The sequence below is a fragment of the Phoenix dactylifera genome, chromosome 8, assembly GCF_051530095.1.
Source record: "Phoenix dactylifera cultivar Ajwa chromosome 8, Ajwa_hap1_PhDact_Kaust_v1.1, whole genome shotgun sequence".
Classification (NCBI taxonomy): Eukaryota; Viridiplantae; Streptophyta; class Magnoliopsida; order Arecales; family Arecaceae; genus Phoenix; species Phoenix dactylifera.
Genome location: NC_143197.1, coordinates 12393612 through 12414638, shown reverse-complemented (window position 1 = coordinate 12414638; position 21027 = coordinate 12393612). Strand labels below are relative to the sequence as shown.

The window sequence follows — 21027 nt, the reverse complement described above, 5'->3', positions numbered from 1 at the left end:
AGTCCCAAACTCCCTCGACCTCGGAAAGCATCGCAGGTCGACCGTGCGTTCTCAGACCCCTCGACCTTGTGTACGACACCTCGACAAAGTTCGGGATGCCCCGTGAGTCGATAGTAGAGTCCCAAACTTTCTCAACCTTGGGAAGCGTCGCAGGTCGACCGTGCGTTCTCAGACCCCTCGACCTTGCGCACGACACCTCGATAAAGTTCGGGATGCCCCGTGAGTCGATAGTAGAGTCCCAAACTTCCTCGACCTCGGAAAGCGTCGCAGGTCGACAGTACATTCCCAGACCCCTCGACCTTGCGCACGATACCTCGACAAAGTTCAGGATGCCCCGTGAGTCGATAGTAGAGTCCCAAACTCTCTCGATCTTGGAAAGTGTCGCAGGTCGACAGTGCGTTCCCAGACTTCTCGACCTTGCGCACGATACCTCGACAAAGTTCGGGATGCCCCGTGAGTCGATAGTAGAGTCCCAAACTCCCTCGATCTCGAAAAGCATCGCAGGTCGACCGTGCGTTCCCAGACCCCTCGACCTTACGCACGACACCTCGACAAAGTTCAGGATGCCCCGTGAGTCGATAGTAGAGTCCCAAACTTCCTCGACCTCGGAAAGCATCGCAGGTCGACAGTGCGTTCCCAGACCCCTCAACCTTGCGCACGATGCCTCGACAAAGTTCGGGATGCCCCGTGAGTCGATAATAGAGTTCCAAACTTTCTCGATCTCGGGAAGCGTCGCAGGTCGATAGCGCATTCCCAGACCCCTCGACCTTGCGCACGATACCTCGACAAAGTTCAGGATGCCTCGAGTCGACAGTAGTCTCAAACTCCCTCGACCTCGAAAAGCGTCACCAGGTCAACAACAAACCCGAGCACCTTCAACCTCATACATTCCTCGGCAAAAGCCGGGACTACGTATGCTGACAACAATTTTCCCCAACCACGGAAAGACAAAAGCTGGGACCTTCGCGGGCCTTCCAACCTGCAGAGGACATCACCTGCGGAAGCGGGTTATAGGCCAAAGAATGCCTCTTGAACCCGATCATAGAACGGAATCGGCTCTCAACCTCAAGTGCCCGACTCCGATGGTGCAAAAGGTACATCTCACCTAGCACCTACATTACTGCATTTACTTTATGCACCAGGACGGTCGACAAAATCTCGGCCGAGCTCAGGATCTTCCCAACCAAGGTCAGGTATCCTACCGAGCCGAGCACAGGCCAAGGAACGAGGATGGATCGAGCTACGCCATGGCGCAAAGCTCCGACCAAAGCGCCGCCTCGTTCTCCCACGGATGAACATTACTCGCGGAAGCATCGACCCCAGGCCAAAGCGCCTCTGAGAGCAGACCACAGAGCGGAATCGGCTACCCCTACTTGAAGTCGGCTGACCTCAGAGCAGATTCCCAGTAGTGTGAAAGGTACTCCTCACCCAGCACCTATGTTACTGTACTTATTTGCTGACACCATAATGTTCGACAAAGTCCTGACTGAGCTCGGAAGACTTTCCGACCAAGATCGAAATGCTCATTTGAGCCAACCATAAGCCGAGGTCTTCCGACCTCGGGCATGCTTTCACCGACAGTTTACAGGTTGATCTATGCAGATCCTTGAATAAAGACTCGGCCGACTTTAAATGTTGGCCTAGGCCGATGCATGCTCGCGACAACAACCTCAAGCCTAGATATTCTAGCCAAACCTAGTAGCGCCAAGTAGTTATGTTTCGGTCGGTATACCAGCCAAATTCGGGGTTAGTCACCATGAAAGCATTAATGATAGCAGAATTCTGACTCACGATCCCGTCGGGGTCCGACTCCGAAGTTCTTACGAATCTATATCCGAAAAGCCGAGCTCGAAGACTCGGCCAAAACTTTTGAAAAATGGATCCAAGTCTGAGTGCTCGACAGTATTCGACTTCGAGCTCAAGGGATCGGCAAGATTCAAAGCCGAGCTCAAAAACACCGGAACATCCCTCAGGTGGCCTATGCACAACAAGTGCGAACGGGGCTCAGCCGAGCCAGGAAAAACTTGTCGAAGGAGACTAGTACAATTGATCGAAAACTTACATAGAAGGAAAACAAAACAGACGCAGACTTAGAACAAATTCAGAACAAACACAAGCTTAGGAAAAGAGGGATTCATTAATAAAAGCCCGAGGGCTAAGTACAAAATCAAAGTTCGGCCATACAACTGTGAAGGCCGACCTTGCTTACAAAGAAAAAGTAAAGACCAAAAAGCAAAGACAAAATCCTAAGAAGCGGGCACCGCTCCGTGATCATCCGCAGCCGTCGCCTTGGCCTGAGCAGTTTGAAGGACAGCATCCGAAGCTCCTAGATCCCCCTCAGCGGGAATATCACCCTCTTCGGCCGCCTGAGCCTCGGCCTCGGCCGGCTCTCCAGGCGCCTCAAGCTCCTCGACCCCTGCCCCGGGTTGGAGCATATTGAGATCAAATTCGGGGCATAACCGCCTTAGCTGGTTGCGGAAGTCATCGAAGCTGCGGATGAGCCCGTCCATGGCTTCCTCCTCCAGCAAGTCCAGAAACTCTTCCGATTCTCGGAAGAGCTGGACCGCATGCTGGGCCTCCTCCCGAGCCCTCCTCTCACGGGCCTCGAGCTCTTGCGCCTTGAGGTGAGCGTCCCTCACCTCCTGCTCGCGAACGGCCAGCGCCTAGCAGGCCTCGGCCAGACGCGCCTCGATAGCGCGCAATTCCGATCTGACCAGTGCATGCGCCCCCTTTTCCTCCTCGAGCGCCGCGGTCAGAGCTCGAAGCTCGTCCTCGGCGGCCTCCACTCTTGCGAGGAGCACCTTCTGCTCGACCTCGGCTTCGACGCGCTTCAGCTCGGCCTCCTCTTGCCCTTGCTGACATCTTCGGGCCCGTTCCCGATAGTCAGAGGCAATATGCATCAAGGTCTCCATCTCATGGAGATGCTGTTAAAACAGCAAACAAAATAAGTTAAAGACTGAAAATTGGAAAACAAAAATGAGAGTTGAAAGTTATGCTTACCCGAACCCCGGAGCAATATACTCCGTCCAGAAATTTGTTGTAGTTGGTCGACCGGATCTTGGTCTGGTCGGCCGGGAGGAGCGCGCCCCGAAACACTTGCCGCGCGACTGTGGGGTCATCAAGGGCTGAGTCCCCTTCATAGATCTCCCAAGAAGGAAGATATGGCCTCCTCTCGGGCCGGGACCCGACTTCCGAGGGCCCAGGGAGGCTAGGCCTTGTTGGGCTCGGCGAATGTGGTCCCGCACCATCCTGGCTGCTCGTCTCGGGCGCGGGATCCTGAGGTCGGACTGGCGGCCGACCTGGACGCTGTGAAATGGGCACCGGGCACGCGAGTGCCGCGGATACCCCCGCGGGGCTTGGGCCCCTGTGGTCGGAGCTCGGAACCTCCTTCTGAGCAGCCCCAAAAGATCTAACTAGGGCTGCCCCGACGCCCGTCCCAGATGTCCGAGCCTTCTTTCGGGGCTCGGGTGGGACCCCACTAGTCTCAGCGGCCCTCTTCTGAAATCGGGCGTAAAGGGCCGCATTCTTTGTCACCATCTTCGGAACGTCTGAAAGCAAAAAATAGGAGTCAAATATCGGGAAAGAAAAGACAACAAACCAAAGCGATAAAAACTACCCTTACCCTGAGGGCGCACCAAACTTAGGCCAATATTGACCAGAGCGTCCTCGCGCACAAGGTCGCTCAACAGAATGTCCCCCTCGAGGCCGCTAAGAGCGTCGAGGATCTTCTGCTCGCCCTTGGACAAGCCTGGGAGCTTGTTGGTGGTTTTGAGTCGAGCTTGCCCCCATCAAGGATCGAACCCCCACGTCCGCTCAGAAGATAAAAAGAAAAACTTCTCCTTCCATCTGTGAATAGATGTAGGAGCATCCCGAAAGAGTGGCCGACCACCCCGAAAGGCAAGATAGAGCCACTCTCCATCTTCCGGATTGGACTTCAATAAGAAGCATCACCGGAAAACATTAACTGAGGACGGCATCCCGTGCAACAAGCACAAGGATAAGAAACCGACAATAGTCCTCCACGCGTTCAGAACGAGCTGCACCGGGACGATTTGATATGCCGCGAGCAGCTCATTCACAAACCCGTGGAGGGAGAATCGCAGGCCGGCCCAGAGTGATTCCAAGTACACTCCGATCCGGCCCGGAGGGGGCCTCGTTACTCGACTCCCCGATCCTGCGGGTTCCAAACGGAACCCGCGCTGAGGAAAGAACCATTCCTTAGCCATCTCCACCTCCTCACTGCTAATGGTGGACCCAACCTCGTTGGGACCACGACTCATCCTAAAAGAAAGAGGAAGGAAAAAGAGAAAAGGAACGAAAACGAAAGCTCTCTGAGCAGACAAGGGGGAACACCTACTAGGAACTTCGCCGGAAACGTAGCTAATCAAGAGGAGGAACTGGATAGCTCCGGAAGACCGCCGAGAGAAAGAAAAAAGTGGGAAGCGCAGGAGCAAGAAACAAAGGTCGCCAAATAGAAGCCTTCAAAACCTAGTCAAAGGTTTATATAGACCCCTCCAATGGCCCCGATCCGTGAGGCAGAATCCCGCCTCCCGTCCAGATTATGCCACGCGTCAGCCCCAGAAGTTCAAAGCGGCATATCCCATTCGGATCGACGCTTTGAATACCAAATCAATGCGGCGTCCCATCGGATCGTGGAGCCCCATCATTAGCCCACAACACGAGGACGTTTCAGATGGTGAAAAGGCGTCGTCCCACCTTCTCTTATTAATGACACCTAGAAACGTGCGGAGTGCCTTAAAAATTCGAAATTTTCTGGCCCCCACCAATACAGCATTAAATGACATGAAGCACCGTTAAATCACACTTCCCACATCCGAGCTCGCAAGCGGCTCGAACTAGGAAGTCGGGGGGTAGTGTTAGGGGAAAAACCAAGTTACCCCAGACAACCCGAAGGCGCCCAACTAACAGGCGCCCAACCAGCGGGCGCCCGACCAGAAGACGCCCGACCAGCGGGCGCCCGGCCTAAAGGCAACTCGCTCGGCTCGGCATCCGACCAGCGAGCGCCTGACCAGAAGGCATCCGACCAGAAGGCGCCCGACCAGCGGGCACCCGGCCTAAAGGCAACTCGCCCGGCTCGGCGTCCGACCAGCGGGCGCCCGACCAGAAGGCGCCCGACCAGTGAATGCTTAACCCAAAGGCGCCCGGCCTAAAGGCAGTCAGCCCGGCTCGGCGTCCGACCAGACACCAATTTTCGAGACGCCCCACCAGAGCAGCCGATCTCAACCAAATATCCTTCGGGAGTCCAACTCTTAAAACCCAATCTCTCCACTCGCCTACTATCATCACGTCTCTTCGTAACTCGGTCAGGGCTATACCCTACTTCGCCGCCTACAATTAATGCGCATGACCTGTTCTGACCCCTGGCACACTCAACCATTAAAGCGTATGGCCCCTGCTGATCTCCGGTTCACTCAACAATTAAAGCGTATGGCCTCTACTGATCTCCGGTTCACTTAACAATTAAAGCGTATGGCCTCTACTGATCTCCGGTTCACTCAAACAATCAATGCTCATGTCATCTCCGGACCTCAACGCCTCCACGGCAGGCAGTTGAACCACTCCACCACGTCTGATCAGCCACGACGACTTACTGACTCCGGTTTGATCTCCCATGACACCATTAATGCACATGATCGTGTTCAATTATGACAAAAAGGGTGATCTGCCCCGTCACTTCACAGTAATACGATACTCCTCTATAAAAGGGGAACCCCTCCACCTTGGGGGGGTTGGACACTGGAAAAACCCAAGAAAAACATCTCCCCTCTCCTCTCACATATTAGCCCCCTCTGACTTAAGCATCGGTGGGCCGGCGCCGGAAACCCCGGCCACCGGCTTCTTGCAGGTCTCCCGAAGGATGCTGACCGCCGACAAACCGCCGCCCCCCCCCCCCCCCCCCCCCCACGTCCGAAGCGCCGGAGCTTCTCCTCCTCAGCCGACGGCCGCCCTCCGGGTCCAATTTCCAGCAACAATAGTTAAACAATGTAAACTAATAAGTTAGGTAAACTAACATATATTAGCTTTGTACAAAAGGTTCTTTAGTGCTGCAATTAAGCTAGCTATTCATAAGCAGTTTGTGCTCGCTGGTATCCAAGTACAGCTAATAAATAGATGAGATCGAGCAGTAGTTAGGGCAATTGTAGTTTGTGTAAGTGCTCTGAATAGGAGTCTCCTTTGCTGAAGTGGCCTCAGCTCCTCCTAGGCCAAAGTTATTTCGAGCAAAATTTTCTTTATCTGCCATTTCGAAGTTTAATTTCGACTCTGATTCGAACCATCAAACATCCAAAATGGACTTTTACTACACAAATTAAGATTAGATGCCCAATAACAGGCCAACTAATATACCAGAAAAAAAAAAGGACTACCTTCGAAAACAGGTTCATCAAGAAAATGGAAGTACATAAAGACAAAGTAAAAAAAATAATTGTAATTTGAGTTTGTATCAGGATTTGTAAATGGATTTGTCGAGCATCTCCTCTAATATTTCATTTTTGTAGCAAATTCAACGTCAAAAAAACCACTCTAAATGCCGAAAATTTCGTGGCGATATCAATGCAACCATTAGATTACCCAAGGAAATTTTGTGATTTTGTGTAGAGAACCTCATTTTTTCCCTCAAGCAACTTGAGCAATGTTACAACATAGAGACTCTCGACTACACATTTCCAAAGTGAAAATAGTACATCATCCATCACCTCTGATGGTTTATTTGATATAATATATATATATATATATATATATATATATATATATATATATATATATATATATATATATATAATTCTTATAACGGTCAACCTCTCTCATCTTTAACCAAAGTTGATTGGGTAGACCGGAGCCTTGTTGGGGTTGAATAGCCCAAAGTTATTCTCAATCCCTGGTGGCTTCTTCTGATTCTCATTGAACATGGCAAATATGTATGCCTCGATAGCTTTTCCAGGCCTTTTTGGTGTCCCTTGCCTGACATGATTTATCAAATTCTGATTATATGTCTTTGCATTATCCATTGTTGCTGCAGTACCTCCAGCCGATGGCCAACCGCTCTCTGACACTACGACCGGGATATTAGATCCTTCCATCTTCTCCAGTGCCGAGTAAATTGCATCAACTAATGCATCGAAGAGGTTCTGATAGCCATATGGCGGATCGGATACGACTGTTCCCCGTGATGTAAACAACGCATATTCTATCTTGATATCTTTCATGTCACCAATATAACTGAAGTAGGGATACACATTCACTAGGAGTGGGGATCCATTGCTAGCCAAAAATTTAACAATTGGTCCTATGTACCTTGATGCATCAGAAGAGAATGTACCACTAGAAGGAGGATATGATTTCCCAAGGACCCCTTGAGAAACTGAAGTCGAGACTTTAATTTGGTTCTGTAAACCACTAGCAGATAGAGCAGCATGGATGTTATTCATGGCAGGCAGCACATACTGAGCAAAATTTCCGGGGATCACTTCATTGCCTACTGCAATATATCGAAATGAAACATCTGGTAAATAGGACTTCACGTTGTTTTGGATCCAATTACGTGCTGCTGAAGTGTCAGAGGCTAATCTTTGGAGATCTTCTTTTGGGACATCTAGGATGAGTTCAATGTTGGATCCCTTAAGGGCTTTGAGTACATCTGCATTAGGACCATAAATCCTCATTTGTCCAATTCTCTTAGATTTGTAGAGTTCCACTACCTCACTAGGTTGGGGTAGGTTGTTCCCAACCATTCCATAACAAACGCCAATGGATTGCACACCTGAAACAAAGCCAGTTAGTGCCTTTTAGTCACATATGTTTGACACAAATATCATGCAACTAGAAACACACACACACACACACACAGAGAGAGAGAGAGAGAGAGAGAACCTGTTGGGATTGTTATAACGATTCCGAGGAGTAATGCAGTCGCAAACTTGGAAACCATGCTCAGGTTTGCCATGGCTCCTAACAGGGACTTACCACTGGAATACCTTAGATATGAAATCCTTGAGGGAGCTTTCACCTCCTCATATGGAGTCTCCGGGGTCTAGCTCCAAGTCTTTTGCTCTATTTTTTTATCCACACATTTTGAGTTCCCTGAAAGGACGGGCATAGGACCGTTGGGTCAACGTCCAACCCTTAATTTATCAGTCCATGCATCAAGACTAGTCCTTTTCCAGTTCAGAATGGGTGGAATAGCCCAATTTTCCTTTGCACTCCATAATTTTACTTGTTATCTTGAAGGTAATAAAAAATGAAGTCGCGTTCGTTTGTGACCAAGTTGAATGACTTTTGTTCCGTGGGCATTCTTACCTCCTTATTTATAGATGTTGTTGTTTGATAGGGGCTGGGTTGGATCAAACCCCTGTCTTCTTGTTTTCTTCTTTTCCCTCCTATGTAGTCCTGGACCTGGCCAGCCCACAGACCACAGTAGTAGGTTGAAACGTTATAATTAACTAACTATTTAATAAGTTAGTGCTGAGTTAAATATTTGAACCTATGTAGTAAGTTAAAAATTTATAATTGCCATGTTACCTTCTTGCAGGACATGTACAAGCAACAAATCTTACTTTGGCCCTCATTCAATTTACTCAGATCTCGATTTTAAGCTGGATGTCGTTCATATGCAAAGCGATGGCAGTCTTTGCCTAAACAATCATATATATTAGCTTGTACTGATCTTTGCTGTATTTTTTTATTTTCCAATGAATTTCTGTGATGTGACTCTATGTCTCATACACAGAGAGAGAGAGAGAGAGAGAGAGAGGGAAAGAGAGAGAGTCATCAACCCTCTAGAGTCAATATCAGTAACAAGAAAACATGCCAAGAAACTAAAACAAACATTTAAAAGAGAGTAAAAAGTTATCTTTGGCAATATTATTTCCATCATCAGGTTACATGAGGAAATTTTATTTATCAAACCTTTATTCAAGTAAACAGGAAATTATCCATTCCTTCTAATGGCTTATTCCAGATGATATTTTTTAATTTATAACTACTTATGCTGTAATCCTCTCTCATCTTTTAACTGAAGTTGATTGGGTAGACAGGTTGCTCATTTGGGTAGAACAACCCCCAGTTTTGCTCTATCCCTGCTGACTTTCCGTTCTCATTGAACATGGAAAATATGTAAGTCTCTAAAGCCTTTCCAGATCTCCTTGGAGTTCCTTGACCAACATGATTGATTAAATTCTGATTATATGTCTGTGCATTGCTGATGGTTGCTACAGTATCACCTGCCGATGGCCAACCGCTCTCCGATACCACGATCGCCACATTAGACCCTCCCACATTCTCTAATGCTGCGTAAACTGCATCGACCATGGCATCAAAGAGATTCTGGTAACTATATTGCCCATCTTGGACGACAGTTCCTGAGGAAGTGAACAAAGCATAATTGATGTCGATCGAGCCTTGGTTATCAACGTAACTGAAGTAGGGATACACATTTACTAGGAGTGGGGCTCCATTTTCATTCAAGAATTGAATGATTGGCCCTAAGGTGTTCAGTGCATCAGAAGAGAATGCACCATGTGAGGGAGGATATGAAACCCCAAGGACCACTGTAGCAACTGAAGTTGAGACTTTGATTTGGTTTTGTAGACCTGCAGTAGATAGAGCTGAGTAAATGTTCTTCATGGCAGGGAGCACATACTGAGCTGAATCTCCAGGGATAACTTCATTGCCTACTGCGATATATCTAAATGAGACATCTGAATAAGCTTGAATGTTGTTTTGGACCCAATCATTAGCTGCTGAAGCATCGGAGGCTAGATTTTGGAGACCATCATTTGGGACGTCTACAATGAGTTGAATGTTGGTTCCTTGAAGGGCTTGCAGAGTTGGTGAGTATGGATCATAGATCCTCATTTGTCCAATGTTGTTAGATTTGTAGAGAGCCACCACATCACTAGGTTGGGGTAGGTTGTTTCCGAGCCTTCCATAACAGACACCAATCGATTGCACACCTGAAAGAAAGCAAGTTAATTAGTGCTACTAGTTATTAATATTTGCAACAAAATTTCAAATGATCTCCATACAAATTTCAAAACAAATTACATAAGCTTTTAATTGGAAAGGAGGTATAATCGCTCAATTTTATTGCAAGAATGAAGAGATCTTAGAAAGTCACCTCTCGGAATATTGTATGTTCAACTAGCATATGATATATGCAAGTTGCATGTTCCTTAAAATATGCACAAGTTGCATAAGTTAAAACAGCCTTTCAAAAATTAGCCCTGCAAACGACTTGGACAGTTTCAAGATTAGGGATGGTCCAAGTCAGATGCATGCTGAAGTCAAGCCGAAATCTGACTCCAACCCTAACAGACTTGCATAAGAATTGGTAGTTATTATTGCTGTTTTTCTCTTTTACTTATTGGTCCTTTTGGCTCACAATAGGATGTGTTTATCTAAGGCTGTAAATGGGTCAAGTCGGATCACAGATCGACCTGACCCTCTTAGAACCGACCCAACCCATTTTGGAGGACTCATGGGGCCGGGTCAGGTTCTAAAATTGGCGATTAAGGTTAACTAGAGCACCTTCATTAGATGGCCAAGCTAAACCTAATTAACAGACCGAAGGTTAGCTTGACACACACACAGAGAGATAGGGAGAGATAGAGAGAGAGAGTACTTGTTGGGAATACTACGAGGACTCCAAGGAGTAATGTAATGGTAGCCATGGAAACAGAACTCTGGCTTGCCATGTTTGAAGCTCGAATTGAGATTTAATTATCTCGGGAGTACCTTGGACGGGGCATACATGTACAAGTTCGCTCATCTTTATATAGAGGCTTCGGAGCCAGCTCCATGTCTTTGGTCAATTTTTCTGTAGAAATTTTGGTTCCATGATTGGACCGGCGTAAAGATGGCCTGCATGTATGATATAATGGAAGAGTCAGACGTCCAACCACCAGTCTTTCCATCTATCAAGGCTGGTTCTGTGGAACTCTAAATATCTGATTGCAGTAGAAGGCCTATGTCGTGTGGAATAGCACTGCTTCTCTTTGTATCTACACATATTTTCTTGTTTCTTCGAAAATTTTCCAATTGGGAATTGTTTTGTATGATGACTTCCTCGCATGGTTTTTGTTCCCTACCAAACATTGTTATTCATCCTACGCATGCTCCATGGTTCCGAGCACACTTTCATTGACTGAAAAATCCCATATATATATATATATATCAAGACAAAAGTGAGACATCATGTCATGAAACTTGAACAACCACTTAGCAAGTATAAAATTCCATCATCTTGATTAGAGGAATGCCACATATATACATATGTGCAACTGAAAATTATTAACATGCCAGCTAAGTAAAAAATATATTGCATTTACAGTACCATCCTTAAGCATTGTTCGTGCAGCATGTATACGGTATATATGTATATTAGCATCATGGTATTCCATATACTATTCTTTCCAAGGAATGTGATCCATATCTTATTCAAAAATACTAATCTACCATTCAATAATAAATTTTGGAAGTGGATGGATAACAGTATTATTAAGCGTGGTCTCCTGTTCTACCATACAAAGTTTGCCCGAGTCAGCTTGTAGTCCTTCCATGTTTTCCCACGGGCATGCATGCAGAAGAACAAGAAGAGGAAGGAGGAGGTAAAGTCTCCGAAGACTTGCCAGAATTTGGAAGTACTTGCGTCGGCTCAGGATGTGGTTGGTGGTACATCAAATGTTTCTGGCAGGCATTGCATTGGAATTTCTTGCAGGCATGCTGGACCTGAAAACTAACGTATATGCAAAGGACTATCCATACAGCCTGGACTGGACGTAGGGGATGTCAAGTCGCATTCAAGGTTGAAGGTATTGTCGACTTCGGAAATTGGAAGTCTGCTCGCTAATAGCTTTTTCGGTCATACTACATATGACTTCAAAGTTACACCTTGTAATTCTCATTGGAAAAGCTTTCCATGCTTCAACCCGGTAATCCATCTATAACCATCCATGTACTCAGCAATGGTATGTTGTTTCTGGCATTGAAATTTACAGATCGAACGGATTGGATCGTTGAAAAGCCCTCTCTATTGATTATTTCGAATATCAACACTGTCTTGGGGGGGGGGAATAAATAGTGCTGCTTTGTCGGATAATCGGATAGTTAATTGTATTCAGATTTCGCTAAAATTTCAGTATGTTGTTTCCGGCATTGAGATTTACAGATCGAACGGATTGGATCGTTGAAAAGCCCTCTCTATTGATTATTTCGAATATCAACACTGTCTTTAGTTGATCTAGAGAGGATCTATTATAATTTTATTATTTTAAATAGTGGAAGTTTTTGGCTAGACTAGGCTTCGTAGCTTTTTTCTTTATATAGAACACTACAACAAAATAGGGTTTTGCCGACTATTTTCCGCCGAAGCTAACAGAAAGCGTCGGCAAATTTCAAAACAGCGCTGACATACTACGACGCTTTTGTATAGCATTGGGTGAAATTAAAATAAGACGACGCTTCAAAGCGTCGTCGGAGGAAAAAGGCCACCAAACCCACGGATCGCCGGCCTTTTTCCCGATCCCCTGCCTTTTTCCCTCTCTCTCTCTCGTGCGGAGGAAAAAAGGGTTAGGGCACTTGTGCGGAGGAAAAAAGGGTTAGGGCAACAAACCCTAACCCTTTCATCCCCCGCCGCTATCATTCCCCCCCCCTCCTTCCTCCCCGATCATCCCCCCCCAAACCCCCCACCAAGCTTCAGATCCCCCTCTCCCTTCGAGCTTCGAGGACGACCCCGCACCGTCGAGAAAGGTGTTCTATCCCTCCGAGCTAAGGATACGGCGGTGGTGGCGGGCGGGATGTGGTTCGACGACAACATACCCTTGAAGGAGGTGTTTGATAATCTGAGATGCACGCGGGAGGGGATGTGTTCTTTCCCTCACCACTTCAACTGATATAGATTTGTGAGACAACCCTCTTGTATGTGCTTTTTGTTTTTTAATCTAGCTGTTGATTTATTTATTTATTTTTTGAATTTGTTTGTGGTTGCAGGAGAGCAAGTTTCTGAAATTCTTAGGGTTCATGTGGAATCCGCTGTCGTGGGTGATGGAGGCGGCGGCCATCATGGCCATCGCCCTCGCGAACGAAGCGGTGAGTCCTGGAAACACCATAATCTGATTGTTTTCTCTGGTGCATTTCTTCTTCTTTTTTAGTTTTTTTTTTTTCTGTGACGAACCCATATGGGTTCTTGATTCCGTTCAACAGGGGAAGCCCCGAGACTAGCAGGATTTCGTGGGGATTATTACCCTGCTTCTGATCAACTCGATGATCAGCTTCATCGAGGAGAACAACGCTGGATTTGTTTAGATTTATTGTAGATTTTATTGCAAGTTATTTGAAATCTTATGCCTAATTTAAAATGAATTTGCTGAATTTTCAATAACACAATTTGAGATGAGAAGTTACCTTTTCTCTCTAGCTCTTTTCTGTCCGAATGTTGGATGTTAAGTTGCTCTGATCATCAGAGGGACACTTTAAGATTTAAATGAATGAATATTTTGTGCCCACACTCCCCTTTAATTTCCTCTTATTTTGAATATAGAGCCCACATTTTTTTTTTTGCTCATAGCAAATGAGTCTTGCACATAATTAATTTTTGTTATGTGATTTCCAAGTTAATAAATCAAGAGGTTTGATATCAAAGCTTCAAACATACAACTTGAAAAAATAACGTATTAGTCATTCTTATTCCTAATTATTTTAGAAAAAATTATATGGCCTGTATAGGCTTCCAACTGGACTGCTTTTAAAAACTACAACTAATACCTGCGATATGTTCTTTTTTTGATTTTGATCGTTAGTATCTAGTTTGATGTTTTTTCCCAGATTAGGTACTTATGCCATTTATTAGTTTTTCTTTGTGTATTTGTTCAATTCTAACTTTCAAATTCAGAAATTTTCTTTGATATCTATTGGGCCTTTTCTTACCATTCTATTTAGTTGCTAATGTACTTTGGTAACTCCTGATGTATGGTTTAATATGTTTATTTCAGCCTTCCAATGATACTGCCCTCTTGTTTATAAAAATTCATTCAATTGTGCTGGAATATGTATATCAAGTTCTTTGTGACAGTGGTTTAGGATGATTTAAATTCTGGATTGCAGTTTTCTTATGTTCCTTTCAGTGCATGATTATTTAAATAGGTTGGTTTTTTATTATAACGATATTGCAGTAAAAGCAAGAAGCGTGCAACATCTCTTAGGACTTGCAATATCTGTGGAACTGAGAGATGCCTCTTAATAATGTAAAGGCTTATGACAGGAAACTTTTTAGCAACAAATTGTGTAGATAATTGTGTAGCCAATTCTTTTACCATTTTTTACTTTTTCCTCTTGTTATGTGCTTACTTTAGAAGAACATTACTTGACAAAATTTGATGAGGTTTATCTCTGGGGACTCCAGAAGCTGCCTTTGTACCTCCAAGACCCGATTATAGCCGGCCTTTTGTAAGTTGATGCCATATTCTTGAAATTTTAAATGGTCTCGACTGCTTTAGACTGTTTGTAACCACATATTTCTGTGTTCATGTGTATGCTTCTGCATATGCTTGATAGTTATTGTGGTGTTTCTGTAACAGGCTTGCGTTCCTTACCCTTATGCTTATCCAAGCTTCGTTGGCATGCTGGCTGTGTATGGGTCACATGCAATTGTATGTATTATTGAGCATGTTCTTCCTTTCAGTTGTCTAATTTTTTTTATATTAGTTGCAGCTCAATCAGTATTTTAATAGAATGGACAAAAGTTGGATAAATAAGTCGAGATCTAGTGCCGAACCAAAAAAATTTGCAGTCTCAGCTTACGAATATTTCATCTTTGTTACAACGATTTCTTCCTTCTCAGGTAACTAACTATATATATTTGAATACTTTACATATTATCAATTATGATGTATAAGTTAATGTATCCCATTTTTACAAATATCTAAGGTTTCTTTCTTTTTTTTTTTGGTAGATTCCTGATACTTCAAATGCTCGCAGAGATGATAATGATGGAGCTTAATCCCGTCCCTGATACTTTATAGATTATTTTTTTATGGAGTTTGATATGTATATATTTTTTATATTTTCAAAGTACATTGTAATTCATAACTTTTTATATAAATTTAATCAGATATGACAATATAAATATTTCGAATGATCTGAATGTTTGTGTTAATATCAATGTAATTTGAATGTTTGGTTCATATTGTATAATGTGTGTTTTATGTTCGGCCTAGGCGTAACCTGCGTGCCACGACGGTTTTTTCCGACGCTTTATAGCATCGGAAAACAATATTTATCTTGCCGACGCTTTAAAGCGTCGGCAAAAAGCGTCGGCAAATCCCGAATTTTGCCGACGCTTTCATTTAGCATCGGCAAAAAGTTTTTCCACTCCGGTATCGCCGACGCTTCTGTGACGCTTTGATTAGCGTCGCCGGATCTTTAGCCGACGCTTATAAGCATCGCTAAAGGCCCTAAATAGCGTCGGGAAAGGTAAGTTCTCCTGTAGTGGAAGAATTTTTCACGTTAAAAATTGTGTTGTCTCTTGTTTCTGGATTGTTTGATTATTTTGCCTTTTAATTGCTTGAGTAGATTGTAGATATTATTATTACTTGATGTTGATATTTTATTTAATTACACAAAGAGAAAAAAGAAATTTGCGGTATCATTATATCTTGATTGCATTTTTTTTCAACAAAGTTGTATCAGAGCAGGTTACTAGTGGCTGATTTTTTTTTTTTGTTGATTAAATGGAAGAGCATTCAGGTGGAAGTATGGTTAAACTCACATCTTTTAATTTTTTAATTTAGAATCTACGAATAGAAGATTTACTATTTTACAAAGACTTGTATGATCCTATTGAAGGACATAGTGCCAAACCAAGTGGCAAAACTCGGCAAGAGTGAAAAAAAATGAATAGGAAGTGGTTGGATTAATCAGGCAATGGATAGATAATAATGTTTTTCATCATGTTGCTATAGAGACTAATGTCTACAGTTTACGGCAGAAATTAGAGAGTCTCTATGAGTGGAAGACTGCACAGAACACGACATTCATGATCAGAAAACTTGTGAATATGAAGTATAAGGAGGGAAGTTCAGTGGCCGAGCATTTGAGTAGATTTCAGGATGTGGTAAATCAACTAAACACTATAAAAATGATGTTAGATAATGACTTGCAAGCATTGTTGTTACTCACCTGCTTGATAGTCAAAAGCCTCTAGTTGTATCACTCAGTAATTCAGCACCTAATGGTGTGGTAATATTAGGAATGATAAAAGATAGTATACTTAATGACGGGACCAGAAGAATAGAACATGATGTGACTACACAGTTAGAGGCACTGGTTACAGAAAGGCAGGGGAAGAGTAAAACTAGAATTTCGTAAAATTTTAATAATCATGATAAGTCAAGAAAAAGATCCAAATTCAGAAAAGAGATCAAATGTTTTTATTATGACAAGCCAGAGTACATGATATAGAGTGCAGAAAATTTACAAGAGAGCAATTAAGGAAAAGAGGTGAAGAAAAGAAGGAAATGATACAATTTTTGCATCTTATGGGGATGTCGGTATTATTTATGATGAGGCTTGTATAAACTTTGCATGCCAAGATTGTACTTGGATTGTTGACTAAGGTACCTCTTTTCATGTTAATTCTCGACGGAACTTCTTCATATCCTAAACTAGTGGTAATTTTGGCAGTGTCAGGATGGAAAATGAGGAGTAACTAAGATCATGTGCATAAGATATGTTTGCTTGGAAACCAGCATTAGGTATCAACTATTGCTGAAATGTGATGAAAGTTACCACAACCATTTCAGTGAAGAAAAATGGAAGCTTACCAAAGGTTCTCTAGTGGTATCAAGAAGAAATAAATCAAGGGCACTTAAATGATACAAGCAAAATTACACAATGGGGAGCTGAATACAGTTGAAGACTCCTCCATTAAATTATGGCATAAGAGGCTTGGACACATGAGTAAGAAGAGACTTAATATTCTAGCCAAAAAGAAACTCATTTCTATAAAAGGTACGCCTCTAAAGACTTGTACTCATTGTTTAACCGGCAAACAACATAGAGTTGCATTTCATAAATCCCCTCCATATAGAAGATCATATGCTATGGATGTTAGAACTCTTGGTGGTGCTTTGTATTTTGTTACTTTTATTGATGATCATTCCAGAAAAGTATGGGCCTAATTATGTTGCCCAAGGTGACAAGCCAAGAGGGGGGAGTGAATTGGTTTCTTTTAATTTTAACTATCTTACTTGTGTTAAATGATGAGTTAGTGAACTTAAACAAATCACAATACAAACAACAAGAAGTATAGTGGTTCGGTGCTCTCCTTAGCACCTACGTCCACTCCCCAAGCGACCTCTTGGGAATTCACTATAATCCCGCAGATTACAGTTGGATTGTTTTCCGGGCTCACAATCTAAAAATCTTTACACTTTGGTTTTCCGAGTTCACCAAAAACCTATGTTGGTTTTGCGGGCTCACCAACGAACCTATACAATTGGTTTTACGGGTTCACCAACAACCTACGTTGGTTTTACGGGCTTACCAACAACCTATGTTGGTTTTACGGGCTCACCAACGAACCTTTACAATTGGTTTTCCGGGTTCACCAATCAACCTATTCCGTTGGTTTTGCGGGCTAACCAACCAACCTTTACAAGTAGTTTAATAAACAAAGGAAGAAGATTTAAACTCCTAGATGAGCAAATATAACAATATAATCTACAAAGAAGAGTTTAGAGAATATTTATCGCTTGATGTGACTTCTCTCTTCTTTGTCAAGGATGCTTCACTCTTCAAGGGTGGATGGAGCTCTTGATGACTCTTTGAATCTGCTCAACCACTTTCTTTTGATTCTTGAATGAAGCACTTGGATGAAGCTTGCCTTGCTAGGGTTCTCTCTTGAATGCACTTGATGTATTTTCCAAAGCTTACTTCCTCTGATGAATACTCCCTCTTAAATACTTCTCCAACCTCCAAATAGTCCTTCCTGACCGTTGGATTGAAGAAACTAGCCGTTTATAGCCGTTGGGAGTCCAAAAAGCACTTCTGCACAACTAGCCGTTATGCTTCTGCCCGTGCTTGGGTCGACCCAAACTTTTCTTGGGTCGACCCAAACCTTGGGTCAGCTCAAACTTTTTCTTGGGTCGACCCAACCTTCAGAAACACAGAAACTTGGAATTCAGCTTTCCTTCACTTGGGTCGACCCAACCTTTCCTTGGGTCGACTCAAAGTTCACTTGGGTCGACTCAACTTCTTCTTGGGTCGACCCTAACAGGGTTTCCAGAGAACCTTTTCTGTCTTCTTTTCTGTCTTGCCTTTGGGTCGACCCTCTCAGGGTTTGGGTCGACTCAAGCTTGGGTCGACTCAACTACTGTTTGGGTCGACCCTCTCAGTAAATCCAGAGAACCATTTTTCTGTCTTGTTTTGAGGATCTTGATCCTTGGGTCGACTCATGCTTTCCTTGGGTCGACCCAACTCACTGTTCATCTTTGCCATTTTTGCAGAAGTGTGCCAAATGTTTTCTTGATGTGCCGGGGTCGACCCAATCATCCTTTGGGTCGACTCAATCCACACTTTGCTGCATCTCAAGGTTAGATTCATTCAAATAAACAATGAAATGTATCTATATCAATTTATACAAATATACTGAGAGTAACAGACTTATAAATGAAGTATCGTTTTAACTTATAACATACTCTTGTTAAATGCTTGTTAATTATCAAAATAATACTATCATTCTCAATCTCCCCCTTTTTGATGATTACAAAATAAAGAGTATGAGCTTATTGATACTTATTTTAAAATCAGTTTTTGAAAGGGCTTAACTTGCTGAATTTCAGCTTTTCATATATAAGAGTGAAGTCTCCCCCTATTTCATTTAAATGTTGCCAATTTGACTTTTTGTGTTACTCCCCCTTTCATTTATAATTCATTAAAGATGAAACTCCAAAAATTTGAGATAAAACATGAGTTTCAGGTTATGTATCGAGGTGTGAAAGGTGCGTGCCAAATTCTGAAATTCTATGTGCCAAATTCTGAAATTTGATAGAAATTTTTGACTTGATCATTTTCATTGTTGCAAATTGCTCCCCCTTGGATGCATATGCTTTCTTATATGATTTTCAAGTTGTTTTACAAGTTATTTCGTTATTTCTCCTTCTTTCTTTACTTCTCCTCTTATTACTCTATCTTTACTTCTCCCCTATTACTCTTTCTTTACTTCTCCAACTTTTTGTTACTCTATTTACTCTATCTTTACTTCTCCCCTATTACTCTTTCTTTACTTCTCCCCCTTTTTGTTATCATCAAATAGGTACATGGGAAAAGACACAATAAATAACAAACATTCAAACTTCATTGATCAAAATAGGAACATTTTAGTACAATCATGCCAAAAACAAAAGCAAATACAATGTTCCTCAATCAAGGTTCAAAATACATGATCAACACAAAATACATATGAGAACTAGATACATATCCTAGGCTCTAAACAAGATCGTGAGACTCTCCCGGATCGCTTGGCTACGGCTCTCTTGGGTTCTATTTCTCCAAGATCTTGAAGTAATCTACTGTTTGGAGATGATTGGAGAAGATTTGAGAGTGGAAAATAGGGTTTTCGGAAGAGGACAAAGGGTAAACAGTGCCCTAGATAGCTCACGGGTCCCCCTTTTAACAGTGGGGTCCCGACGTTGGGTCGACTCAAGAATTTTCTTGGGTCGACTCAACGTTGGGTCGACCCAAGTTCAGAAATTTTTCCTTTCTCTTCCTTTTCGCTTCTAAAAAAAAATTTTCCTTGCTTCCAATCCTTACAAATTCTTTCTGGGACAATGATACATGAGTAAGGAATCTATAGATTACAAGTTTGACTCATGTTTCATGGGTTTTTAGAAATGGGAGGAATGTATCATGAGACTGCTTGCTCCCTTTTATATCTCTTCAATAAAAAGAATCACATATGCCTAATTCCCTCCTTAGCGTGCAGATTCTATCTTCACTCAAGGATTTTGTGAATATGTGAGCTAATTATTTTTCAGTACATATATGCTCAATACATATGTTTCCATTTTGCACATGATCCCTAATAAAATGATATCTTATTTCTATGTGTTTGGCTTTAGAAATGAGATATTTAAGATGTGAGCCAAAAGAAATCTCTAAATGTAGATTCCAAAGATATTTTTTTTTTCCAATCAAGTGTAGATGGAATCTTTTTCAAGTTATTTCAAGGAGTATCAAGAATAATATTCAAAGAAGGCACGAATGAAAATTCAACACCTTTATATATATATATATATATATATATATATATATTAAGTATATAGCAAGATGAGAGCAATCTAATTAATTTTCAGAGTATAGTATAAGAGCAAATAAAGATCAAAACTTATATACTCGAAAAACATAAGATTATGTTGAATCCTTAATTCTTAATGACTTCAAAGTTCTTTCATGATATAAAAGTATTGGGGCATATATACCAAAACATGAATTTATGCAGTGTAGGATACATAAAATTCAAGGCTTTGAAAGTTCTTTTAGAGCTCTCTTAAAAACTTTCTTTTACTCCTTTAAAGATCATAGCATCAAAATCAATTAAAATGAATTGGCTCAGGATTGAAACACCAAAGTGCAAGCCAATAAGAACTCATAAGTAGATTCCAAGATAAATTTTCAAAACTAAGACAGATGGAATCCTTTTCAATTAAATTTTCAGAAATAAATGATTTACCGATGAATACAGATGGAAATCCAACTTTCAAAAGATATTCAATGAAGCACAAAGTTTACTACCACTTTACATTTAGTATTCTTTGTCTCATCTTTATATGCGAATTTATACGATTAAGTTCTATATGATCTCTCACTCTGAAATTTTCTTTCTCTCCCTTAATTAATCATTCCATTTGAGAGTTTAGAGTTTGAAGATAATTTTCAATAAAGAGATTGAGTATTTAAAGCTCCACCTCAAAAGATGCATTTTCTTTCAAACCTTTTTTTTTTTTGCTCTTCTAT

General features: G+C 42.5%; 2 protein-coding genes across 2 annotated transcripts; both read right to left on the bottom strand.

Annotated features, from left to right (window-relative positions):
- Positions 1–6531: 6531 nt before the first annotated feature.
- LOC120105960 (glucan endo-1,3-beta-glucosidase-like) lies at positions 6532–8049 on the bottom strand. Its single transcript, XM_039118752.3, has 2 exons — positions 7891–8049; positions 6532–7780 (listed from the first exon to the last, which is right to left on the bottom strand). The coding sequence occupies exons 1-2, from the start codon at positions 7961–7963 to the stop codon at positions 6831–6833; spliced, it is 1023 nt and encodes a 340-aa protein (XP_038974680.3). The 5' UTR covers positions 7964–8049; the 3' UTR covers positions 6532–6830.
- A 797-nt stretch (positions 8050–8846) lies between these two features.
- LOC120107965 (glucan endo-1,3-beta-glucosidase-like) lies at positions 8847–10787 on the bottom strand. Its single transcript, XM_039121491.3, has 2 exons — positions 10640–10787; positions 8847–9971 (listed from the first exon to the last, which is right to left on the bottom strand). Exons 1-2 carry the CDS (start codon positions 10710–10712, stop codon positions 9028–9030), a joined length of 1017 nt encoding a protein of 338 aa, XP_038977419.3. The 5' UTR covers positions 10713–10787; the 3' UTR covers positions 8847–9027.
- Between the last annotated feature and the right edge of the window lie 10240 nt (positions 10788–21027).